The following is a 27,627-nucleotide window of genomic DNA, read 5'->3' as shown; positions in this document are numbered from 1 at the left end:
TGAATTTACAATTTCTGAAATGTCAGTATGGAGCAAGAATGCATTTACGTGCATTATGTACAGCGTTTTGAAGCACTTCAATCTGTAAATTATGTTGGCTCTTTTTTCATATAGTATAGTTAGTTAATCTGAGGACTGTGTATATACACCTATGCACATACTTCTAGATTCAACAAACCCATAGTAAGTATAGAAAATGAAACTGGTTACATATTAAATGTGTTAGAGCCGATAGAAATGTACGTGCCTCGAGTATTAATTGATACCGTAGCTGTGGTACTGCTTTTGACTAACTATGAAACGGTTGAACAAAGAAGCCCTAAGAGACAGGAATATTTTCAGAGAGCAATTCAATGGCTTTCCTGAAGGCCAGGCAGGAAGGGTATCAGCAGGCTTATCTGCACATATACACAGACCGCAAAGTGGATGTTTGTGTGTCCACTTCTTATCAGTAACTGTTTAACGTGATCGTTTTGTTTAATGACATGTTTCATACCAAGCTTCTTGGGAGATTTCTGCTCTTGTTTTGGTAGATGTGTAACTTCACTTTTTTTAGAAGTCAAAGAGAATAGCTTCCCGTTGGTTATCGGGAGCGATTATGTAGAAGAAACATCAATGGTCTTTTGTCCGAAGTCTTTGACATGGTGCTTGCTGGAATCATGGTTCCTGCAGGTGATGTGGAAGCACGGGTCCCAGGCAGGCGTGTCAGGATGTCCCTGCTGGTTCAGGAGCAGGCATTGCTTGTGCCCACTCCAGAATATCCGCACACAAGGACTCAACAGCATCCAACCGCTCGATTTGCACCAGTTTGGTTAGCAGTTCTGGGATGCTGTAACCTGCTGTGCTGATGCGATCAAATAGCTGCATGCCATCTGTCATACCACCTATCTCATCTCTCTTCAGTCCAAAGCTCTCGGCAAGGTGGCGCCACGTTTTCACTATGGCTTTTTCTGTGTTGTAGGTCGAGCTGAGCATTCGGCTGGTCTTCTCCAGGCAATCAAATGGCAGCTCCGTAGGGCTCAGACCTGCAAAGTAAGTGAGGTGTTTATTGTCAGATGGCTCTGCGCACGAGTCTTGACTATTCAAGACATTTATTAAAGTACTACAGTATATACTGTTAGCAATAAGGACAGCTAAAGTCTTTAAGTGATAGTCAATGGCTAGCTCCAAAGTTATTACTGTATATTACCAAATTAATTCTTCCTAGTGACAGTAGGGTACAATAATTAGGGTAAAAAGTTGTCTGGGAAAGAAGTATTAGATGGGTTGTATGAATTCCCATGGCACTGCCCCTTCCTTCAACACTTTACTAGCTGTTAGAAAAAGTATATTGCAACCATATCCCTAGCGAGCAGCTCCATTAATACACCTCTGCACGTCGGGCACAGTGTTTGAGCTCAAGAGACAGCTCTGACCCTTCCCTGAGTCTGTCACCAGCAGCTGCTGTAACATCTCTGTAACTGAAAGTTGCCCTTGTAGGAATGCGAGGAGGTGAAGCCATGATGCCAGATGCTTGCAAGCATGAAAGTCCCTGCAAGTGCTCGATTGTCATTACTATCACTGAATCTCCAGAGAGGATTTAACATTCATCCTGTGGGGAGAAAGCTATTTTTTCCTCGACATTTTTTCTATGTATTCATGGTCACAGAATAGAGGAGAGAATCAGCTACAGCATTGTTCCAAAACCAGTCTTCCGCTTCTGTAGTTTTCCTGCTTCATACTCAACAGCAGTAATTTGGTGGGAGATAGACCTCCCTGAACCACAGAAAACTCCAAAGCGCACGCACACACATGCACACAAAGTGTGTGTGGGGGGGGAGTAAATGCAGACATGTCTTCTGTTCCGCAGGGAAATTAATTCATGTCTCTTCTGCCAAAACAGGCCAGGTAGGCAAGTGGTAAAGAGGGTTAAAACACTTAAAACACTGACTGACTTGGAAACTCCACTTTCTGTCGTGAGAAGTGGGACAGCATTTAGAGAAGCAGAGTAGGTCGAGACTTGTGTCTGAAACACAATCCTGACCCTCCCCAAATCACACTTTCATATTTGGAACTAATTTCTATCTGTTATCCAAGGGACTAAACAAATAAATCAAACGGGTTTCCTCTAGATGGGGAATGCGAGAGTGCTTCTCTGCAACTTGGTCTGTGCGCGTGTCCCAACACGACCCAACACTACCCTCCCTGCTCTCCGCAGGAAGGAAGGCCGTGCACACGCCTGGAGAGAAGCTGTGGCGTGCTCCAGCCCCAGCCCAGCCCGGGCAGCTCTGGGGTCAGGGCACCACGGTGCTTCCTGGCAAATGCGTACAAATCTGCCGACAGAGCGTCTTTCCTGGTTTGGGACTTTCTCCTTTCCATTGGAAGGCCATAAGGCCTTTCTTATTTTATAGCAAACGCCTGTGATCTAATTTTGGGCTGTTAGTATAGGTGCAAGTTTTGTACACTCACCTTCTGCAACGTCGCATACGTTAGCATACACGTCAAGTATCTTTTTCCTTCGACTTTGAATCTAAATGAGAAGATTTTTATTTTATTAATTTTTCAGTCATGGGAGTAAACAATCAGCAGACAGCAGTGAAAAACCTGTGGGAGATCCTCATTTCATGGCGCTGGGGGTTACCACATAATGTCCTCAAGGGTCCCTTTTGAAGACTCAAAGAAAAGGACACACCAATTATTCCGTGAAGCACAAACCTATTTCTGATTTCACTTTCCACTGCTAGACATCTTTCTTTCCATCTTCTAGTATTTTTTTTTTAGATCAATTACTTTTCTGCTCCAAGTGTTTGTATATTTTATCTCTCTTTCAGACTGAAGCAAACTCCCGACAATGAAGACAAATTCAATACCACGCACGCAGGCAATTAATGCAGGGATGTCCAGGTAAACCAGGACAGGACTGGCCGCAGGGAATTAAATTCAGACTGAAATTGCCTTCTTCCAGTAATCTAAGAGGACTATAGAGGAGGGGATCTTCCTTTCTGTCATTTGACATAGAACTGCTTAGTGCGTTACTAATTAAATGTATTTTCTTCTATGATATATAGCCTGGTTGAACCTGAAACATTTTACAGATAGATAAAGAAAAAAAATCAGTGAAGCGTTGGACAGGTAAAATCCGAGGTCCAGGGCGCTCTAGTCATTTTTGACAAGAAAGAAACTCGGACTGAAAACCTGATGTTTTCCAAGCTGAAAATGGACCTTTTGATATAGTTTCATTTAGCAAAAATATTCTCAAGGTTTGGCTTTGGATCCAATGTGGAGTGAAAACAAATGTCAAAATGTCATGAGTTCTCAGGGACTGGAATAGTCATCCCTCTGCCTGCTCTCCTCAGGACTGAGCTTTCTGAAAAGCTGTCTTCTTGATAGGACTCTAGCATTATCTCCAGAAATTCGCCACTTTCCACTGCAAACCGGGCTAGAAAAAAGCTCTGCTTTCACTATTTTGTTTTGTGGAAGGATTCTCCTCATTTTATTGGGCTCTAAAGGGCACGGCACATCAATAACCTGGATTAACAGACTTGCAGCTGGAGACCACAAAGTGGCTGCTCCACCCGAATGAAGCCTGTCTCGCAGGCGCAGATGCTGTGCAAGTACGTCGTATGGCAGGGCAATGCAATGCAGACATCAACTGTCGTTCACATATTCTTGGTATAATTTACATGTGCTTAACTGGTTGTGTTGCTATTGTAGGCTTGGACTAGCTGTTTCGGAACCTTGTAAACAGAAAATTTTCTTTTAATAGGATTTATTAAAACTCCTCCTAAGCAAACTATTGGATGCTTATTTTCATTCTCCTCTTGTTTTTAGGGAAGGAGGGAGGTTAAATAATTCCATGCCCATGAAGAATTATGCAGGATGCTCTTTTTACCAGAGCCAGAAGATGGGGGATTTGTAAAGCTTATGATGAAAGCAAGCAGGTCAAGTTGAGCCTGCCGATCCTCCATGTGGTAGCTCATTGCATAATGGTTTTTGTTTTAACGAGGAAGGAGCAGGCTTGGATAAGAGCAGGCATTCAACTTTCTTTACCCTCATCCAACAGCTACTTAAGGCTCTTTCCTGTGCTAGAAATGTTACTTAATCTCCAGCTTGAAGCAAATGACTTCTTTTCTAATTTCTGGCAACTGGCTTAACTGTGAAATCTTAGGTATGGAGCAGAGGATCTTGATGTAGTCTGCACTTTCATTGAAAACTTTGTCTTCAGCCTTGTCAGCAGGCTTCAGCCATGAGGAGTATATTAGAACAGAAGATCTGGAAGAAACAGTTCATGCTTCAGATGTGCTTACGAGCTATCTATCTAAATCACTCTGGAGAATTTATCTATTGCATACAGCCTTTAGAAGGGAAGCCACTTATTATTAAACGTTCTGATTTCATGCATAGCCAACTTGTATTATCCAATTTCAAGCCAGCGCATACAGAAGTATGATAAAGTTGGATATTTAGAGAGACCTCAGAAAACTGAATTTTAAAATGTGAGCATTGGAGTAGTAATTTATTTTCAGATGGTCATAACTATCTACAACTAGAAAAACATTTCTCTCGTGTTGAGACTTCATGTGTCTGGTCTCAGCTGAAAAATGAGCTATTTTAGAAAGTTTGATCTGAACCACCTCAACAATTTAAAACATGAAAAGATGCATTTTCAAACCTTTTTGTTCTTAAAAGCTATATTATGTTTGCTATTAATAATGCGATTTTGCCCTAGGTATTGCCATTTTAAAATTATTTTTGAAGTACTAAAAACATAAAGAATATCTGAGCAGACACTTTCTTTTTAAGGATAGTTTCATGTTAATATAAACTAAAAAGTTGTGTGGGCGAGGTGTGGCCTTAACTATGCCTTGAAATACTCCAAGTGAGATAAAACGCCCTGAACAGCACACGCTCAGCAGGAAGAAGTGAAGGCTTTCCACAGCAAAACAGACAGTGGGTTTACAGTGTCCTTCAGAGCACAGGAGTGACCTTCAAAGCACGTGTGTGTTTTTCAAAATTATACACGAAAACCAAGCACAACACTGGATATTATTGAAAAGTCTGTGGCATGGAAATACCGATGCTACTGGGTTGAGGCATTCAGATGCTACACTGTCGTACGAAGCCAGCCACGCTGTTGCATTATTTTTCTGTCTTGGATTTTCTGTGGTAAATGTAGCATCAGGGTTAGTTATATTAGCATTAGCTATATTGGGGTTTTGCTGTTATTTGTTTTTTATGTCTTTAGACTATAAAATATAGTACTCAAAAAAGCAAAGTTATTACTCTTGGAGGAAATTTGGTTTTCAGCCCTGAACAACCCAAACTATTCAATGATTCTATGAGATTTTATACATATATATATATATATGCCACTATGCAAAGGAGATTCTATAATAAATTTGTCTGGTGAAGCTCTTGGATTAGTCTGGGCATGGAAATACCGATGCTACTGGGTTGAGGCATTCAGATGCTACACTGTCATACGAAGCCAGCCACGCTGTTGCATTATTTTTCTGTCTTGGATTTTCTGTGGTAAATGTAGCATCAGGGTTAGTTATATTAGCATTAGCTATATTGGGGTTTTGCTGTTATTTGTTTTTTATGTCTTTAGACTATAAAATATAGTACTCAAAAAAGCAAAGTTATTACTCTTGGAGGAAATTTGGTTTTCAGCCCTGAACAACCCAAACTATTCAATGATTCTATGAGATTTTATACATATATATATATATATGCCACTATGCAAAGGAGATTCTATAATAAATTTGTCTGGTGAAGCTCTTGTAAATTAGTCTGGTCTGCACTATAATGCATTTTTGGGGGTGATAGTTTGTATATTGCTTTCTCAAAAGAAGAAACAACACAGAAAAATCCTCTCAATTTTTAAATCTCAAAATAGCCTTACCCCAGTTGATTTATTGCTTGTAGAAGATTTATCTCTGGCCAAATGCACTAAAGATAACAAGCATCTCTCTGGAGTCCCTTGTTTGTCAACTGCAGCTTCTTCATCACTATCCATACTACGACTTAAAAGTCGTTCATTCTCAGAAGATGCATCATTTTCACTGTAAAATAAAAGATATGGTTATCTGAGTGGGTTGACGCATGGGTTGACTCCAATCATCTCTTTTTTGCTGTCCTAGAGTAATGGAATAAAAGTGTTTTCCATTTTTTAAAATGCCTTTCCTCCGAAATCCCATGAATGTAACTGCATTCACCTGCCCAGGATGTATGTACAATGTCCACCAAGTTACACAGTCACGCATATCTTGCAAGAATCCTTTTATAGAGGGATTTTCCACTGAGGACAGTGTTTAGCCCACCTTAATCATGTTACCCAGCCAGGTTTGGCCGCCAGGCAGACACAAGGTGAAGAAACTATCACACTGTGCCACCCAGATGATGCTATGGACAAGGAGTTTCCTTAAGACCCGGAGCAGCTATTTTTGCTCCTCCTGCCTGGAAGTGAAGGGGAACCTTACTAAGGGCATGTATGCGAGAGCAGCACTCAGGTCCCAGAAATGGACCTCTCAAAAGAGGAGTTGGAGTCCCAAGAGCTGATGAACTGGTCACGGAGGGAGTGGGGAGGACACAGGTTTCTCTTTGGTAACGTCTGTCATCCTCTCTTAGAAACCGGAGGAGGAAAAGCCTGCTACAGCATCTAGTCTTTTCCCTGCTGCAGCAAACTGCCAGCATACCCGTCTAATTCCCAGTTCTCGCTGTAAAAGGCTGAAAGCACAGGGGCAGCACAGGGGTCTGAGTGGGCTGTGACCCGGAGCACGTAGTGCTCAAGGTAAGGTTTTAAGATAAGGTGGCCGTGGTCACCTTAGCTCTGCCAGAAACCCTTAACAGCTGCGACTTTCCCATTGACAGGTTATTCCTTGGCCTGATAGACTTGAAAATCTTGGTGCTAATTACTTCTATTTTATTCTTCGTGTATTCCTCTGTACCAGGATGAATGGTGACTACGTCCCTCCCCCACTTCAGTCAAACTGGAAGTATGTTTAGCTTTTACTTACCTTTTAACAGCCTTAGCTGGAGTTGCTGTAAGTTTTTCAAACTCTTCTTTCTCAGAGAATATCACAACATTATCTGTAGATCAACAATTAGAGAAATTTAAATTGGCAATGAGTTTCCAAACCAGTGTTTTGTCTCAGGAGCTGGTTCTGCTGGCAAACTTACTGCAAACATAAATCTCTCTGCTACCTTTTCAATCGCTATCGGAGGATTAAGTGACATTCTGGAAGTACAAGAACTATTATACACAATTCTTTAGTGAACTGATGTGGATTTTATACAATTCAAAGGAGAAATTGTAATTAAGAGAAATGCATTAAGAGTATTTAAGCCCAACGTTGTCTCGGACAGAAAAAGCAAAACTAAAGCAACTTATACCTTGCACTTCTTTCTTCTCTTCTTGTGTGTTAGCCTGAGCTTCGACATTTTTTACTGAGTGGCTCTTGCAACAGGCTAGAATATAAAAATATAACACTAATTATTCTCAGAAGCTATCTAAAAATAGCATTTGCAGCTAAAATTTCATGTGCTGAACAATTACCTTGAGCAGAAGGTTTTGTTTTCACAATGTAAAACATGATGATGAGGACAATGGCAATAGCCATTATGAAGATGGTAGACATTGCAATTATAAGAGCTGTAGCCAGATGTCCTTGTCCTGAAAGATCTGCTGGAATAAACAGAAAAATATTTTCATAAAGGAGCAACTCAGGATCAGAGAACAGCTAAGAGTCTGCAGTCTGCTCTACACTTACATTTTGCATACTCGTTTAGTTGATCTGAGTCTTGGTTACTTGTTAAGCATTGAAAAACTTAGTGTTATATCTCAACGGCAAACTTGCTAACCGTTTTTCAAAATCGTGACATTTATGCTGCAATAACCAGTTAACAGTATTCATAAAAATATTTGACGATATGGTCCATCAGATGCAAAGGTGTAGGAAATTATATTATCTGCTAATAATATAGGAAGTTATATGTAAGCAAGAGTAGCAACTTTCCTAACACTATATTCTGTGAAACAGCATTGAAGAGAAAAAAACAAAACAAAACCCAACCAGGATGAGAGCTAAAATGACTGTTGATAACTATGGCTGCCTCAAAAGCTTTGCAGCAAAAAGGAGAACACAATGCCTGTGTGGAAGGAATGATGTTTTTCTAACCGAGGCTTAAAAGGCAGCATGGCCAGAAGGTGAATTTAAAATAACGTATGCGAAAAGGTATTCAGAAGCAGAATTTGGATGCGAAAGACTAGAATTGAAAAGCACAAAAGGATGCAGAAAATGACAGATATGCTAAAATGCATGAAAACTTTAATTTTTCTGAAAACATGATCCTCATGATCGTGTTTCCAGACAACACCAGGAAGATCAGCATTGTCAGTACCTCATTAACTGCATCATCTTTCCTGTTGTGTCTTCTCAGGTTCACATATTTTTAAAACCTAATAATCATGCTGGAGAACTGTTTATCAATAAGATAAACTATTTCTTATCAATAGTTTTATCAATAAGATAAACTATTTGCATACTGCTCAATAAGAGACTAGCCATATTTGTGTATTAAATTGTTTTCACCAGTCGAAGCTAAGTTTTGCTGAGGCATAGTGCCATTTCTGTATGGCTACAAATAATGAGCTAAATTTATTGCTGGCATTACTGAGTACAGTTCAAATCCATTTTAAGTCCATCTGACTAAAAAGGCGGTGCTGATTAACCAAGAAATAAAAATTCATTCTGAATTATTTTTCATAGCAGTTTTAGAAATCTGGAAACAGTGGCAATGAAATTCACAATAGGTGTTTTCAGTTTGGTTGCACTTTGTTGATGCTGTTTTCAAAACAAACAGCTGCTAAATGAAATCTGTGAATGCGTTCTTACCTTTGTGAGCATGCTGGTAAGGCGAGAAAGTGCTTGTGCCAGAGGTACTTGGGAAAATGGCTGAAATGCCAGAGGTAGCCCCCGCACCTGCAATATGAACAGAAACGCCATAAACTTCCACAGTTACTTTGTCCAGTCAAAGCAATAGCTTGGCCCAAGTAAACAGAGCCTCACTTAGCTTGATTGCATTTCTACCATGTTCAAAATTGTGTTACAGAATACATTTTTGCATTGCACCTAGAGGAAGGGGAAGAAGTCAAAGCTCCTGAACGGTTATGGACTTAGAAGAAACCCAAGCATCTTCAGACACACGCACAGGGCCAACTGTCATATATAGATTCCCCTATTACAGATCTGTCCTGGGTAGCAGAAGGTTTTCCAGGATCCAGTTGATGACTCAAACTGTTTACAACCCCCGCTCCATTATTTGCAACTGCAAGACCCCAAGTCCCAGCTGGCGGATTCATCAGATTAGTGCTTCTCACAAGCATCCTTCACTAGCAGGGTCATTGTGAAACTCCGATGGTAGGCAAACCCTCATGACACCACAGAAAAACCTAGGAGAGGTGACAAATAATAGTGTTGAATGCCTTTCTGTTCCATGGAGCTGTACTATCATAAAAGGGAATACTAGAATTTCCTGCAATCTAGCTGGGCAGTACGTTTCTTATGATTCCCCCTGTCAGTCCAAATCTATATTCTGAGGAGGGGGGGAAATCCACAAAAACAGTGAAATGAAGAACTTAAAGGAACACTTCACGCTGGCAGAGGCATGAGATTGTCCAATAGCAGTTTCCATGTCTGAATTCTACAGTTAAGTTTAGAACTTAATATTGGCCTTTCAGATGGTGTCATACACCAGGTTTTCAAAGCAGTAAACCAAGTCATAAGTTAACATATTTTGACAATACCAGACAATACTGAATATTACTGGGAATAAGGCTGTTGATCGGAATGCTTTCATACAGGATGGTGTTGGCATAGCATTCCAAAACAGAATAAAAATATTAGGGTTGGGAGAAAACATTCTCTTCATTCTCAAATAATCTTTAACATCATTGGTAAGCAGGTTATGCAAACCACTACTATCAACAGACACTGAAAAACTTCTTCTGGCTTGCTGGGGGTATGAAATCCCTCCTGCTTTGTACTAGCTGTCTATGGAAAAAGTCCGGTGATAATTAAATTCAGCAGACCTAAAGGCAAAAGACTGTCCCAGTCATCTGGTGAGGTGCACACAGCACACGGCTCCACAAGCTAGTTTGGCAACTGGAGTAGCTGAGAACTAACCGTGCCATTCTTTTGACCTAGTAAATGTTACGAGAAATTAAACCCACCAGGTAAACTTGACAGGAAATTAAGCGGTCTGGAATGGTCTGAGAAATGTTCCATGGCTAAGAACAAAGCAATATACATGTTCTTCAAATTAAGAGAAATGTTTTCTAAAAAGAAAAGAAAGTATTACCTAACGTAAAACGTGGCTGCATGTAGTGCATGAGAAATGTACACTCTTAAAGCGGCCACAAAGTATGAGTTGCAGATGTCTTCAAAAGAAATTTTCTTTAACAATGGTAAAACTTCTTTCAAACCTCATTTGTTGGAAGGAAATGGATTCATTTATCATAATTGCTTTTTTTTCCAAACTGGAGAAGTGTTTTCATGGAGTTTTAAATACACTAATTTGTTAATTCAGTTGCTTTTCGTATTATGTAAATGACAGGCAGATTACGTAAATCTTGCCTCTGGTCCCTTCTCTGTCCCAGACTTCCTTCTAAGAAGAATTAGTTATGAGCTCCAGAAACTGCAATATAGCAGTAGAGCATCTAGATATCGATAGATGAAAATTTCACCTTCATGTAATGGACATTAAAGACAAGTAATTTGTTAAATTTTCAGCAGTTCTTCACAAAACTGAAGTGAATCACCCTTGGTCTCGACCTATATATTTACTCATCACGGCTGGACAATGGAGGAAATTTAGTAAACGGCCAGTGCTGTAGCTCAACACTTCCCTTCATGTCCACAGCTACCCAGCTTACGCTTATTCTTGCAGTCCCCCTGGCAAATCCAATTACAGACAATTGCAATTCTGTGCAGTCCTTGCAAGCTGCAGCAAGTCAACAATAGCTTTTCTTACACTGCCTTTCAGTTAACACGGGCAAGCTGTGCTGCTTTGTCTGCCTGGAGTTTGTCTAACAAGCTTCAGCTTGTCTCCTCCATAAGCAAGTTTTATCAAACTCTCCTCTCTCTCTTTTCCTTCATCTGAAATATGTAGTCATTGAAGTATTTCTGCCTAATCAATCTTTCAATCGTTTGGTATTGTTCACCTCATGTTTTTCACCTGTCTGTGAAAGGAAGTAGAGCCTTCCAAGGTGGGAAGTCATGCAGCAGCACGTACCACAGGAACGGTAAGGAGGAAAGTCATCCATTCTTCCTTCAGCATCATCGTCACGCTTCACCCAGCTCTACCCCACATCAGGATATGGCGTATTACCCACGCCGTGCACGCACGCGTGCGCGCACACACACAGACACATATGCCTCTCCTGTGCACAAGAGTGAGCACCTTCAGCTCCGGAGCCTACGTGCAGAATTTTCTTTTGAGCTGCATGGGAATGGGGCCACTTTGTTTGTTCTGTAGTGCCTGTCGTGGCAAAATCAAGGCTGGTGCTAGAACGTGATGGCCTTTTACATATGCCTAGGTGGGAGTTAGTCTTTATGCATATTTTAAGCCTATTATCAAATTTAATAATTTGGCACATTCATTATGAGCCAAGATTTTTCTTTAGATGTGGCTTAGAAGAAAGTGCCAATTCGTGCACCTGCACTACAAGAGGAACCAAAAATGCCAGCTTCTGCAGAAGTTCAGTTCATATTGTTTTTCTGTGAGCAAAAAGGAACAGAACTCGTAGCTGCTGCTTTCTCCCAGTCCAGCAGTACTCCATGACTGCAATGTCAGTTATTCCTGTGCACATCCAGTTTTGCATCCTGATCACATTATTAATTCTGGTTCCAGCATAGATGACACTTACATAATCTATAAAGACATAGATATAGTTCAGGCAGAGACATCCTAAGGTGCTACAGCACAACATATGGAAACGACTCTATTTTAAGCACAAAAAAAGACTGATGGCTGTAATATAGCTGTGCAAAAGAGTGGTTTATGTTCCTAGACGCTGTAAGTAATATTGAAGACATTAGGAAAGAAGTTTATCACTGAAGTTTGGTCAGCTTTTGCTTTATAAATGTTTTTATTCAAAAATTGTAATTTAGTTATAACTTTCTTGGAGTCTAAATACAGTTTCATTTTAAAAACATACTTACTGTTTAAAAGAACAATTGAACTTGTATTCACATTTGAACGTTTAGGGTTTTTTAGCTCAAAAGATAGCTTTAACTTAAACTGCCATGCAGTCAGCCTTTTGTCCTCATAGTGAACAAATGCTGGGCAATAAAATAATTTTTTGTTGTTTCAAAGAACCTTTCTGCTTTATGTAACAGGACCATTACAGTTGTTCACGTGTCTCAAGACAGATTTACAATAAGAAGTGACGAACAAAACTACCAGATTTGTGAGAGGAGGAGGGCACAGGGAGGGGAGGTTTTAACAACGTGCCCCCTTGCAAGTGTTTGTGAGTGAGTAAAATCTGGTGCGGTAGGAGAGCATATGTGCTCCTGACATATGTTGCTGTGGGTGTCAGCTTACTGGTCCATGCAAGGGACTGCTGCTCATAGCTAGCAGCAGCTTTTTTTGAAGTTTGTTTAATACTTAATGACATATTATAAAAATACCCAAAGTGCATATACAACAGACTACCAGAGTCATCCTGAAATGAGAAGCGTTTTAAAAATGTCTTTGTGTATATATGTATCTATTTCTTGCTGTTGAGCGCAGCTTGCTTTCTCCTGATGCATCCCCCTTCTCACAGCCATGGTCCATTTATGAATGGCAATGCATACTCGTCACTGCCAGCCAAGCTGCGGGTGCCATCACTGAGACTGTTTTACAGGAGCGAAGTAAGATAAGCACACACGCAAACAAATAACTAGCGGCCTGGAATATGAGGTGAAAAATAAATTATATTGAGTTGAAGTTCAATAAATGTAGACAGTTTATGGCCGACAAAGTAATCGAAAACTGGATTATAACTAAACCTAGTCATAAATAAAGACCTAGATATTTAGAAAGCAGAGGTCAGAATTTTCAAATTAATGTAAATCTGTATTCAAGTACTTACATGAAAGGTTTGGTTTCAGACTTAAGGAAACAACACTTCATATGGAAAACCTGTGCACTTGAAAAGTCATGGAAGCTGAAGCAGCAGTCAAAGTCAAGCCACTCTCTAAGGTGTCTACATATGACTTCAGTAATCAAACATTAACCACCTCTGAAAATATTGCAAATCACTAATAACAGAGCATATCCTAGACAGTGGAGGATTGCCTGACTGCTCTTTATTTTACTGTCTTTTATTTACAGGGGACATACAGAATACTATAAGGCAAGTTACTCTAAAGTTTCCTGGAGCCACAGGTAGATACTTCAGTTAGTGTAGGTAGTTATTAAACCAGGAAGAGCATGAAGTAAATTAATTCCTGAGATTGAACCTTCTGAAAATGGTCATAGCAAAGTTCTCCCAGACTTTTATTTTCGATCTGGTCATTCTCACTGTAAGTAACCACTGCTCTTCAGACACATAAAATGAAATATTTTATGCTGTTGTGCTCTCTGTAATGCCTTTAACTGTTCTATTTCTCTCTCCTTTTATTTTGCCGGGGCAGGGAAGTGGTGATGATTATAGGCTGCGTGGCCTTAGTCTGACAATTTATTTGCATCTGTTGTAGTTTTGTTTAGGATGCACTGGGAGCTGTAATCATTGCACAGCACTGGAAGGTCATAGGCACATACTTCATGAATTAAACCTACCTCCAGGAATTCAGTGTTATCACCTCTTTCTCTGTGCAACATGAAGGGGATAATTGCCATTTAAACCCTACTACGGTGACTTCAGAAGCATCAAAAGGAACAGAACGGACCCGCAAGGAGCCAGTCTCCCATTTCCCCTGCGCCTTGGTGGCCAGGCTGTACAGATGGTGGAAAGCTGCAGCTCTGCGGGTTTTGCAGCTCCGGCACAGGTGAAAACATCAAAGTCATTGGATTTTTCTTTCAGGAGAGTTGCACTGGGACCAGGTGCCCTCCTGAGTGATACCTGGGCCCAGCTTTGCCAGCAGTTGAAGACAGCAAACCCCATATTTGCTTCTCAGATCCCTCCCCTTGAAGGTTTATGGCTGAGGCTGGCCAACTTTGTCCTAAGATTAGGTTCCTTTCCTAGTACAGACAAACCCTAAGGGGATGAGAATTAGGCCATACCACCAGTGAACAATAAAGCACTGCCTTCAACATTTCTCCCATTCCATATGTGAAGAGGAATGGGGTGTTCAGAGATCAAACAACTCAAAAAAAAAAAAAAAAAAAAAAAAAAAAAAAAAAAAAAAAAAAAAAAAAAAAAAAAAAAAAAAAAAAAAAAAAAAAAAAAAAAAAAAAAAAAAAAAAAAAAAAAAAAAAAAAAAAAAAAAAAAAAAAAAAAAAAAAAAAAAAAAAAAAAAAAAAAAAAAAAAAAAAAAAAAAAAAAAAAAAAAAAAAAAAAAAAAAAAAAAAAAAAAAAAAAAAAAAAAAAAAAAAAAAAAAAAAAAAAAAAAAAAAAAAAAAAAAAAAAAAAAAAAAAAAAAAAAAAAAAAAAAAAAGAAAAGCTTGTTAGCTCCAGCTAACAAGACTATTCATTTGTAAGCGTAATTTGAAACAGAAGGGAAAAAAAAAGTCCTGATGTTGATTGTATTACAAAAGGACAAAACTGGCAAGGAAAGAAAATTAGTGATATTACAAAGAATGGAGAGTTAAAATAAAAATCTCTGCAAGAATTATTTTTCACTAATACAAGTGTTTTTGGCATTAGGCTTGTTTGTGTTAAGCATTTCAATTAAGGAGGCTGAGTTCTCAGTCTTCACTACACGGGTATGGATGTGACCCCCTGATTACAGCTCGTCACATGAAGCCGTCAGCCTGTTAGTCAATTGTTCTGTCTCATCGGTTTAGTTGTTCTAACGATACAATGATAAAGACCTTTTCTGTTTCCAGATGACATTTGCTCTCTGGTAGTTAAAAAATAACTTGACTACATATGTTTTCCTTTGTTGTTTTTCTTTTTTTTTCTCTTTTTTTTTTAATTTTCCTAAGCCATCATCGGTAGGTGTTAGACTTAAAAACTTACACAGGTTGATTACTGCATCTGTTTTCATATATACAACCAGAAAAAAAGGTGAGAGACAATAACAGTATTTCCTGCCCATGCACACTTACGAATGTACACAGTAGATTAAAAAGAAAACCCTCAATCAATTGCCGAAGTTCTCCAGATCAATAATCTGTGAGTGGAAAAGGATTTGCATATTTGATGTAATTGTGTAAATACAACTTCAAAGTAAATGTTCTTCAAGTTTTTGTAGCGGGGTTTGATTTTGTTTTCCTCCATAATTTTTGAACTGAAATGGCAAATATCAAAGTTTGAACAGAAGAGCAGAGTCAATATACATAAACTGAGAGAGAATTGCAGCTGCTAAAAGACAAAATCTCTTCCAGCAGTAACTGTACCTCTCTGCCAGAGAAGCTCCGTGTAGCTTTAAATCTTGTGTCTTTTGCATATACTTTTACATTGGAAAAAGAAAAAAAACACAACAAAAGCTCTCTACATAGTCAGAGGCCTCAAGTAACTCCAATTCCAGAGGTGTCGACAGAAAATCCCGCACCATTAACTGTGGGAAGCCACATCTTAAAGTGGTTTGGTGCTAATTACCTTCATTCTTTGATTTGCATAGGAAACCTGCTTCCCCTACTTTTTGCAGTGCTGCTATTTATCACAGAGGTATCATATCCCAATTTACTGTCAGCAGCGGTCACTGATGGCTCATGATCTGCTTAATGCACAGCTGAAGTTCTCACATATTTGATGGTTTGGCATTGTGCTCCTCTGCGCTTAGCAGACCAGTCCTGAGGCTCCTACACAGCTGACTTGAGGGAGCTGCATGCTGAGAGCCCAGAAGTCTTATATAGGTGTTTCACAGTGCACAAGATATGAAAAATTGCAGTCTTTACGGTGATGTTTACCCTTTCCCCAGTAAGAAAACGCTTTCCCGCTACACAGCACGCATCCTTATGCTCACATATGCACCGCCCCTTCGCCGTCCGTGCCCATTGCCCACAGGCTGCCGCTGAAGCCTGGTATTCCTCCCAGACTGCAGAACGCTATTGCTCCCATCCTTCAGTCCAGAGAGAGAGTCTCAACACTGTAACCTGGCGATACGTTTGCCTCAATTAAATCTCTGACCTCTGTGAAATGCCTCCCTCTCCTCCCCCTCTCTTCCATGCTATTTTGTGCTATTTATGTCTCAAGTCCCTTGAGAGGAGAAAAAAAACCAAAGGTGACACAGGCCCATCAGGGAATTTCTTTCTCACTTCCAGTCCTTTTTACACTAATATTTCCAGATGCTGGGACATGGGGTGTTCATCTTGTTTCTTCAGCCATTTCAAGGTTTATTGACTGTGTAGGAGATGAAAGTTGCACAGCAGGCTCTCGGAGTTGAAAGCTGTTTGTTTACCCTTTGATCAAACCCAAATACTTTTCTGCCAGATATAACGTATCGTCAGGCAACTTCTCTGAGCAGGTTTCCACGCAGCAGCACACATACCCTACTTCGCCCTCCTTCTGGCCCTCTGCAGCACGCAGGCCAGGCACTTCCCCAGCAAGGTATTTTTCCAGCTAAGGAGAGCAGCACTGTCCTCCAACCCTGCCCCAAACCTAATGAAGGCCTGAAATGGGATTTATCTGCCCTCATTTTTCTGTCTAGAAGTGTAAAGCCAGAGCTTGTCACCCCCGGTTTCCTATTTTTAAGTAACTTGCCACTTTTGTTTCCTTGCAACCGGTTGGGTCACCTTTCTCCAGCGGTGTGCTGCATGCAGGACTGTTTGAAGAAAAGGCAGCTCTAGGAGAGAGGCACCCTGACAAGGTTTAGGCTCCTGGATGCTGTTCAATGCTATTTAGAAGTCTCAAGAAAGGAATGGAAGGTGCCTGGGACTGTTTGGAGTTCTCTAAGGCCTTCTGGGTCCTCCACCATGACAGCCAGAGGGGTGAGCAAGGAACGCCATTACACAGAAGTTGTTCTGCATAGAGGAACCATTCCTACCAAAGAACCAATATTATCCTTCAAATGACAGAAACTGCATGCTCACATCAAGGGTATGTGCTCAGAGTTTGGAATTTGCACACCTCAAAAAATCATGCAGTTGTGCAACACTGACATGACACCTTTTCTTTGCTCTGACTGGTATAATCTGATGACAGTGAAACATGTGATAAAGAGGATTTATTTTTTGATCATTTGCTAATACCAAATTTTATGCTGCCTGCCACAACAACAGTGAGCCTTTCAAGAGGTTCCTGTAGCAAGGCTGATTTTCCATCTGGAGTACAAATTATTGCCTATGAATTAGGGAGCTGCCATTCCAAATAGTGTCCAGAGGTTTAGACATCATAAACTGAAATACCGGAGCTTAGTGATTTGAGGGATTTGGATTTTAAGAAGCTTTCCCACTTTTTGAACACTTGTAATCAAATGGTTAGTTTCACAGACTTGATTAAAATGGTAATGTTTACTCTTTATAGGACTAATGTTTTCTCCCACCTTAGTACCCAGTCAATTTGTCAGTTTATACACCTGCCTAAATTCCTCCCGAAGATAATATATATTTGTTCTTGTGTTTGTCAAGCTAAAAATTGCATGTGGTTAATCAGTTGTGCAATTTATACTTTCCTCACAGAACTAAGCACATTATATATAGTATCTGCCAGATATCCTATAAAAGACAAAGATCTGTTTTTTGAATTGAGTAATAGCCGTAAGATCTTCTGGTAGTTCCTTGCCAAACCAGTAAGCTACATCATGTTTGATACTACTAAAAACCCATTTCAGCACACGTTTGAGACAGACCATCAGAACTGAGGAAGTGATTCATTTCTGGCTACCGGCTAGCAGCAGGCATGGTTGTATTCCCATCAACGGGGCAGCCAGCCCGCACATGCATGCAGGAGAAGGTGTGTCCGCATCCTTTCCTCTTACCATATACCCTCATCTCCCACCGAGACTCCTAACCTCATGCTTTCACTTACCTCTCCACCTTCTTCCCACACCTTACATTCAGGTCCTCCCTAGCACCCTTACCTCACCTCCTAATACAGACCTTATCTCACCAAAATCACCCTCACCCTGCCCTTGCCCACTCCCGCTGTCTCAGGCTGAAGTGTATGTCTCAGGACCGGGTGGGTTTCTCCAGCCAAGCGCGGTGAGCGGCTTTACAAGGGACCAGCCACTTTGCATGCAGACAGTTCACAGAGATGCCTCCACCCGGGTTGTTACCGCTCACCAGGAGCTCTGTGAGGTGGTAATTATCCCCTGGCTCATCTGAGCTCTTGCACTTTAGGAAAGGTGGTAGCTGTTGATGACCTCTCCTCCTTTGAAGTGGCTCGCAGAGCACCGATCTGAACCATGGTTCAGCAGCATCTGAACTCAGTAATTGCTGTTTATGAACACAAATAAATGCTCGGTGACTTTTGTGTCAACCTCTGCTTTCAAATCAAGCGGGCAAAATATTGCAATTCTTTTTCACGCTAAAGACTTTTAAAAGGACAGAACATGGACAGGATTTTGGTTTTAGATGTATCAGGTTTCTCTGGGGGACTGTCCATTTCTGTCTGTTGTTTGGATTTTTTGAAAGCTTTTTCTCCTGATCTGCTCCACATTCTCTGAGGGGGTGTCAAAGTAATTTGTTCATTCAGAGAGAACCTCATTTTTCCTTTTCTTTTTCTCACTTTCTTTACCCCCTAAAGGAGAAAGCAGTCTCCTGGGAGGTTACCTCTGCATTACACTGCTGGTACGTGGCTGTACCTTCTCTCCATGGCATGAGGATGGGTAAACCATTGCACACACATGGCATGCAAACAAACAGGTACTGCTAGGATGTCACACACACATGCATACATTATTTTTTCAGTTTGCAAACTACAGCTTCTTTTGTCAAGGAAATCTACAGAATTAGCTCTCTTATCAGTGCTGACGATCACGTGCCAGCGTCAACCCTTGTATCACTTTGAAACCAAAGGATATGAAAAGGTGTGATGCACTTTTACCAGTATCTACAAAGTGTCCCATGTTTTCTTCATAGCTAAACTGAAACTGAATTAAAAAATACACAAATTTGTGACTTCCTGTACCTACTGGTAAAGTAACCATAATAAGTCCTGCATGGGATGTCTTAACAGATGAAAACTGGAGCACAACTGAACAATAGCAGGTCCTAAAATCAAAGGTTCTGATCTCTCCCCAAATGTTCAGCATTTGCTCCCTTTGTTGGCAAGGCAGAAATTGCTTTACTGGAGGTGGACTTATGTTTGAACGTAATAATCATCACTGAAAGACTTCATATTGAGCTTCCAGATGATTCCAAGTCAAAACCAGATGAAATGCACAGAAATTGCCGAACACTTACATTCCTTGGTGTTAGGAGGCGCCAACAAGCACGAGTAGCAAACCATCCCATATATGTTTCGAGGTCTGTTTTCCAGCATGTAGTAACTGAAATGAAAGGCAAGATGAGGCAAAACAGTGTAAATTAATACGCTACAACTGAGCATGGTTCAGCAGCAACCAATTATACTGAGATAAAATCATTTTTAAAAAAATTATGAGCAATTTGATGCAAAGATTATTCTTTTTTTTTAAACTGCCTGAATAGAGACAGTGTTTCTCTTCTTCCCTTCCTCCTAAAAGGCAGTTAATCAACCATCAAGCCTACATGACAAGAAGTAGTATCATTGCCTAAAACAACATTATTCTCCCTGCTGAGTTCAAGCTGCAGTTTACAGCATGCCCTGAAATAAGATTTTTCAAAATAAGGGAATGCTGTTTTTTGAAGAGGTAATCTTTCAGGCAAGACCACCAGTTGGATATGGTTCATCATAGCAAATCAGAACAAGAAATACAGGAAAACAGCACCCTTACAGGGAAAGCCAGATTAGGTTTTACAGGGTTTGTTTGGGTTTTTTTTACTTCCTTGATGTATAGTTTATAAGTTAGTCCTTGATAGTGGGATTATGGCGTGAAGGAAAAGTTTTCATGATTTGAACTTCCGGGCTGCTAACAAAGTTAGTGTTGAAACAAGGTAATTGGTTATGCAAGAATTGGATCCACAGGCAACCTAATGAGTAAATTACATCAAAATCATGCACAGTTGATGTTATGGATATGTCTTTACAAATCACTTGAAAATCACTACAAATTTTAATGAAGAAATGAATAAATTCATAATCCATTCTGTGGAAACAAATACTCAACATAATAAACACTTTACACAATGGGGAATCTGTTTTCTGCTCTCACGTACTTGTCTATGCATGTGCAGTATGTTTTTTCTGGAAAATGTATGCATTATTAGGAAAATACTGCTGAAACTGTCCATCAAAATCAGCTGGTCATTAATGAATGACCCAGCCTACAAATAAGGGTCCAGGAAATGGAGTACGCAGAGATGCAAGGGAGGGACGGGGGCTGGAGGTACCTCAGAGAGCAAGTAAACTGAACATGGTTCCTCCTTTCTTTCTTACTCGTTTTAAAAGATTTGCCCTCACTCTTCCCTTTGAATGTCTCCTGTGCCCCATCTGCCACCCTACCCTTCTCTCAGGAGCAAAACTTCATATTTCCTCTCTTATGGGGGCTTGCATAACATTAGATTGTGAAGCAGCTAATAAATAAGCAGGAAATGACTGCCAAACCACAAAAAAAGAGTGGCAGGCCAAAGATACATATAAGTCTATAAAGAAAAATACAGGACAGTTAGGATCCACAGTCTAATAGCCACAGTGGTTTAGGAAAGACAAACAACCCTTCTGACAGTTAATTAAATTAAGCTGGTGGAATATTTCTTGGGTTTCGACACAATGCAGAATGGTAGAGGATGTGTGAAGAAAACTGAAGGGGATGCTCACAGCAAGCAACTGTTCACCCACGTGAGTAGGGAGCTCTGCAGCTGCAAATATCAGTGATTCACCCCTATGAAGTACCGGCAACAGATTTGTGTTCCTGGCTACTTTGCAATGCACCAAATATTAAAGGCAATGTTGGAAATATCTGATCCCTTTATATCAGTAACTACGGAGAAGAAGTGGCCCAGTAATGAAATAATGAATTTTCACAGTGTTACTCTTCCACTCTGAGACTCATTCTTTCTCTTTCCTTAGCACTTGCCAGGCTCAGACTTTGAAGTGTTACAGGCAAAATCCAAGAGTAAAGGCTAGACTGAAAAATGGACTTAAGTGTTTTCCTGCTTAACACCGTGGTGGTTTATCTCAGGCTAACCTTGTTGGTGTCATGTCACACTCAGGGACTTGACCCCAGGTTTAGGTCTACCCTCCTGCAGGGACCAGGGCACCTGGGACCCGGGGGGGGCCTGTTCTCAGCAGGGGACAGTCTGCAGAGAGACAACAGGGAGGTGACACACTACATGTCAGTAATGGAGGTATCTCTGACTACATTTTAAAAGAAAATGATCCCTTTGAAATTTCGTCTTGTAGGGAGACCAGGGACTTACTCCAAGCTGAAAATAGGTGCTGGGACAGCATGAGGTATGATATGTATCATATACACTTGGCCTGTTCTTACTCCTCTGTGGGTTTCCACCTATGGCCGCTACTGAAGACAGATGACCAGGCTAGAGCGACCCTTGCTCTGACCTGCTGTGGCTGCTTCTGGTTGGTTGTGATCTCAGTCATACTCCAGGAACACCTAATGCATCATCCCATTGAGGGAAATAGTCCGAGTTGCACCGAATTTCCACATTCTTGACCTGTCCTATTTACCATGACGGAAGAGGTTCTGGGCAGGAGCAGAGGATGAAACCTGCAGTGTCCCAGGAGGTTAGGTCTAGGTACCTCCAGAGTTCACTGGCAGATGAACTTTGATTTTGAGGATCACAACTTCAGAGCCAAGCCTTTACATTCTTCCCTGGTCACAGTCTTGCATCCTTCTTGTGAGTGTGACAAATAGTGTTATTCCTATTTTATATGGAAGGGAACCTGGACACAGAGAAGCAGTGGATGACCCATGCTCTTGTACCAAAGGTCTCCTTCTGCCCTAAAACTGATCATCAGTAATAGTGAAAAAGTAGAAGGAAAAAATATATAATTATCCAGCACCTATTTTAAGGCAAATGATAGAGGAAGGCACTTGTAGCCACTAGGAAAAGGCTGCCAGTTCAGTGGTGTTTTGTCTAAAAACTTTTGGTCAGAATGTGCCACGTGCTCACCTTTTCCTCAGGCTGCTTTACTGAGCTGGTGAAAAATAGCAAAGGGATGAGATGCCCCTAAATATAGATTGCTGCATGCGGGCTGTTACCTTGGGAAGGTCTACAGCACGTTAGGGAAGCACTGTCCTCTGAAAACAGAAACCTTAATTTTTTCCTCCCATCGCCTCAGGGGCTCTTTGAGGTTTACTGCCCGGGCAAGTGGAGCTCTGCCAGCTGCCACTCACCCAGGTGCCTGGCTGTCCCTGTGCCACCGGGAGCAATGTGGAAGGGTGGCCGGTCCGTCGGCGCTGCTTGCCAGCTCTCTGCTCTGACACAGGGGCTCTGCATTTCCCCCACCAGCACACAGGAGCAACCTCTGGGGTCTCTAAGTCGCATGAGGAGTCAAGGCAGCTTCAGAGCTTGTTTTAGCCCATATTTAATTTATCTTGAGAATTTAATCTCTTCAAGCTCAGAGTAAAAGGGTGCTTCTCCTTAACTGCTGACTTTGCCAAACTATCCCAGGACCTGAGAGTCACACACAGAGCGGCACACAGCCAGGCTCCGGCAGGCCAGTTTCTGCTACAGGCTACACCTGTGCAAACATAGTGTTTTGAGATTATTCCCCAAGCACCAGCTGTGCAAGCTGATTATTTTCAGCTAGCACCACACTCCCACCTGGGTGACCTCATTAGTCCTGACAAAATTGCAAAACAGCAACTGTGGCCACTATTTAACTTTCTTGCTCTTTATGATGTATGAGGGGAAGTCAAGAGGGAGCTCTTTGCAAATCACATCATCAGTCTGCTCGGCTGGCAGCTAAGCAAGTCCTTCTTTTTATTTGTAAACTGTGAAAATTTCACACAGGCTCACTGATAGCATAAACTGGAAGCTTGCAGGGCCTCTTTAACAGGGTTTCCTGCGCTATAAGTAGTGTGGGTTATACAGCGTCTGCAAACTGCACAAAAGCCAAATGTCAGTAGGAATTACTCTTCTAAACCGAAGAGGCACACTGGCAGAAACTGAAAAGGTATGTAAGGTGAGGTTGTGTTTTAGAGTATTTACTTACCCTACAAAAAAAAAAAAAAAGTTGAGAAGGCAAATGTATGCTGGGGTTTCAGACTTTAAAACATAATATGGTCAAGAATATATTGCTAACGTATTCAATGTAGCAATTGGTTTCTCACCATTACTATCAGAATTACACTGAGCGTAAGAGACCGTTAAAAAGATTGACTTAATAAACAGCATCTATTTTAAGCCCCTTCATCCAGCCCTGGAACTTGTTTTGACTCTGAACAACAGCACACACCCCACATTAGCAGCTCCTTAGACCCCTTTCTGTTGGCTAGAAAGGACCCTGAGAGACTAAAGTGCCTTGGTAAATCTCACCTAACAGCTATGTTAGCTAATGCTGTCAACTACTGACAAATTTGCCAGCTGGTCACAGCTGGAGAAGAGATATTTTACATTCTTAAACACACGGTAGTGCCAGCATGGACCCTACAGGGTATCCAAGGCATCTTCATGGAGCTCGTTCGTAGGATGCAGGACTTACAAGGTGGCCCTCTGAAGCCAGAGCTGGAGACCAAGCTGGATTTCTTAGAGCATCTAAAATGGCACTGCACACCTGTGTTTGGGTACCTGGGCTGTTCCTTTTCCACTTCTAGTAAGAGGAGAAGTTTCAGTTTTTCTAATTTCTAGTTGTTCCCAACGTTTTTTTCTTCAGTGAGATTTCAGTGAGATTAACGACATCTCCTGATACTGATGCTTTCGAAACATTTAAATGTATTGTTTAAGCAGAGACTGAAAAGCATAATTCACCAGTATTGTACCTACAGTCAGATAGGATGTGAAGAGAGGCTGTCAGAGATTTTGACATTAAAAAATTATTTTGCAGTGCCTCGGGTAGAGCAAAGGTCCGCGGTTAAATCCTTACCCCGGGAGACAAGGACCACACTCTGCATCATTCTCCTGATCACCAGGTGTCATGACTGTGGCTCGAAAAAAACCCTCGCAGTCTTTGTGCCTCCTGCATATCTGGTAACCTCCTCTGGAGAACTTCTCTGAAGGGCAGGGGATGCAGCCGTAGTCCTCATCTTTGGTGCCGTATCCACATGTCTGCAACAACACAAAGTCACTGAAAAGCAGGCTTGTGCTGCACGCCGGCTTCTAGCAAAAGGGAATGTTCACAGCCTGGCCCGTTGGCTTTGTGGCACAACGTCATACCAAGAGAAAAGCGTTTGTTGTTTGGTCCCTTAGTGTCTGTCCTAAAAAGGCCATGGAGGGATATAAGGATGAAGCACGCTGTGTCCTGGAGAGGGAAAAGGGGAACGGGCGCATCGTACTCCTTGAAAGTGGCCCCCAATAGCTATTTATATTATATTCCAGCAACTGATGGAAGTTAATTGCAGCTGCTGCTCAGACAGAAACTGAACTGAAAATTGAAGAGTAGAGAAGGAGATTACAGGGGAAACACAGCTGTAGCAGGGATATCGGCGATCTTGCTTTCATGCTTGGAGAGGCCAGAGGGAACATCACAAAAGGCAATGTTTGGATGAGATTTTGTAACCCCTGAACTCGCGTGTCCCAGCTGAACGTTACGTTTAGATTAAATAAAACTAAAATCAACTGGTTATTATTCAAACATACTTGTTCAGGACTACCAACTGTGTGAAATTCTTGCAATAGGATGTTTATCCCATTAAAACCAAACAGGATTTCAGTAATTTATTTTTTAATAAGCAACAATTATCTGCTGTAAATCAAATGGTTACTTAGGAACCATAATTTAAAATGTTGCATAAGCATCCAAATTCCTCTAGTGCCAAAATATCTTAGCAGGAGAGCAAAATTAAATCTTGGTTGGGGGGGCCAGCGAGCACACCAGACTAACTGATTTATCACACCATGCTGGAATGGCAGCGTCAGATTTTAAATAACTATTGAGATGAGAATGGACTGGCAGAGACTATGTGTGAAACTTCTACCTTACAACTTTTACAATACTACTTTTAACAGGCTGCTCCCGGGATGTGGTTTACCAGCGTGCACACGTGCGGTGCCTCGCTCCCACGACATACTCGCACACATGAGCGCTCCTGCTTAAGCATCTCTGTCCTTCCCCATTTTCTCTCCTATCCATGTATTACCGCCACGTAACAAAGCATTTGGTTTTCACATTTGGTGCTCGACATGTGTCCCCCTACCAGCAGAGGAAGCTGAAATTACCATGTAAGGCTCTTCGCCCGGCTCACACTTGGGGCAGTCGTGGCACATGCCGGTGGTCTGGTTGTAGTATTCGTTCTCGCCGCAGTTAGAGTATTCGGCGCTGGCAGAGTACACCAGGGAGACCTGTCACCAGAGAGCATCCCAGAGAACCATCACTTCCACTGCCTTCGTTCACCGCGCCTCGCCCCCTCCCCTTGCCCAGCTGCTGTGGCTCAGAAGGTGGTGGGGCCGGTATTGCAGCATGAAACACCCCTAAAGCTCAGAAACAGAAGTGCCACCACATGAAACAGAGACAGGTATGGTTTTCAGCCACCTGGTCCTGCTAAGAGTTTCTCAGAGCACTGATGTTCGTGCTTGTTGGCACAGCTATTCCTCAAAGTATTGAATGCCGTGATTCCTGGCCTATTAATTCTCACGCTTTCCTGCGCAGGAAATGCCTGAGTTTGCACCCTCACCCTTCCCAGCTCCAATGAGCCTTCATAAATGTGACTGCAAGGGACAATTATAACAACCTCAGATAATGAGCTGCCTTGGGCCTCAACCACGATAGGGCTGTGCTTCATGTGATACCCAGGCTAATTGGCTCTTCCAGCACCTTCTGTTTCTGCTCCGTCCTGGGTCCTTCCCCTTCCCCTTCCTGCCTAGCAGCCTCAGTCTAAGCAGCACGTGCCTAGGTGTTTTATTGAATGGAATCTGATCACTGCATTGGTGTTCAATCCTTAAGTCATCTGTAGCTGTGCCATGACAATTCACAGATGTTTGCAGAGACCCAAGCAGAACCCAGTTGTCTTTGCATGCTGGAGAGACCTGTATGCACATAAATACGTACCACCAGAAAAGGGAACACGTGAGTCCATTTACGTTCACCCAGGTGAGCCATGCTCTCTTGATATTTTACCTGAAAAGATAGAAGAGGTGATTGTTTATGAACATGAGTAAATATTTGTGTGCGTTGCCAAAATAAGAACAGAAGGGCTCATAAGCAGAACAAAGGTTACACGGGAGCGATGCCCGGAGGTCTAAACAAAGAGAGGGGGAGATGTGCACGTGCACTCACACACACGCGCACACCACACACCCTTACTGCACGTCTCTTTCCTCTCTTTGAGAAGATCAATGGCATGAGGGTGCCCGGTCTTGCAACCTTTATAAAAATCTGTCAAAGGTGAGGAACCAGTTCTGAGCCCCGGCACTTCTTGCCTTGCTGAGAAATCCTCCCACGGAGGAACAGAGGGCTACGTCTCCACTGCTGAATGAAAGAGGGACGGGGATCAGCAGTCTGGCTTGTGTCCACACCGGGTAGTGCTTGACCCCGCTAGATCAGATTAGTCTAGGAAAGATCTAGATGGAGCAGCCAAAAGCGGAGCCAGGGAGCGAACTAACGGCAAGCAGTGTGGGCAGCCGGCACGCCGGGGCTGCACCTTCCTTGCCAGCTCTTGCGGATCCACTGAGAAAGCCCAGAGCTGCCTTCTGTAGGAAGCATCGGCTGCTTTTTGTTCTTGAAAAGCAAATTGCAGATTTAAGAGGTTAAACTCAAGGAAGAAGCCAAACTTTGTATTTGAAGTGCTATTACAATGGTTGGGGAAAAGAAAGGCTGCAATCTCTGTTATAAACACACGTGCTAATTTATTTCATTTCTTCAAATGAATAATTTTGAATAAGAGCTAATGTTACATATTCATGTACTGGATTTCTTTCTAAGGGGAAAAAAGAGACAGGAAAAGGAGGCACAAATTGTTTCATTAGCATGATACAACATATTTAATGGTATTGTTACAGCACATAATATGCCCTAGGGATTTTACAGCTTCAAACTGCAAATGTTTGAGATACAATTGCAACACTTTGGTCCTAGCAGATGTAAACTATTCTTTAAATTTTCCGGGTCTCAGACACTGCAAGGCTTTTAGTCTCCCAGAAGAGTACAATTACTGCTTTGTGCCACATTCGAGCATACAACCTACATGAGAGCAGCGCTCTAGTATTTGAGATAGCCACTAACATTACATTTTTAAACACTAAGTAGATGAAGTAAAGATTATATCACTCCAGCATCAAGCTATGAACTTGCTTTATATGTTCCTTCCAGCAATTGGGCTAGCTGAGACAGGTAACTGGGTGGGTGGGTGGGTG

At 41.6% G+C, this 27,627-nt stretch overlaps 1 protein-coding gene across 2 annotated transcripts; it reads right to left on the bottom strand.

Annotated features, from left to right (window-relative positions):
* Positions 1-705: 705 nt before the first annotated feature.
* Positions 706-26,386, bottom strand: EDAR (ectodysplasin A receptor). 2 transcript variants are annotated; one of them, XM_009276095.1, is made up of 11 exons: positions 26,324-26,386; positions 25,495-25,617; positions 24,203-24,384; positions 19,477-19,562; positions 8,877-8,963; positions 7,538-7,666; positions 7,375-7,449; positions 6,999-7,071; positions 5,885-6,044; positions 2,449-2,509; positions 706-1,025 (listed from the first exon to the last, which is right to left on the bottom strand). In XM_009276095.1, exons 1-11 carry the CDS (start codon positions 26,372-26,374, stop codon positions 706-708), a joined length of 1,347 nt encoding a protein of 448 aa, XP_009274370.1. In that variant the 5' UTR covers positions 26,375-26,386. The 2 variants fall into 2 exon arrangements, with proteins under 2 accessions (XP_009274370.1, XP_009274371.1); XM_009276096.1 differs by having other exon boundaries at positions 7,538-7,663; positions 26,324-26,374.
* Between the last annotated feature and the right edge of the window lie 1,241 nt (positions 26,387-27,627).

This window comes from Aptenodytes forsteri, unplaced genomic scaffold, assembly GCF_000699145.1.
Source record: "Aptenodytes forsteri isolate BGI_AS27 unplaced genomic scaffold, ASM69914v1 Scaffold96, whole genome shotgun sequence".
In the NCBI taxonomy this organism is placed as follows: domain Eukaryota; kingdom Metazoa; phylum Chordata; class Aves; order Sphenisciformes; family Spheniscidae; genus Aptenodytes; species Aptenodytes forsteri.
The sequence above is the reverse complement of the archived record's forward strand: the minus strand, read 5'-3'. Positions and strand labels throughout refer to the sequence as shown.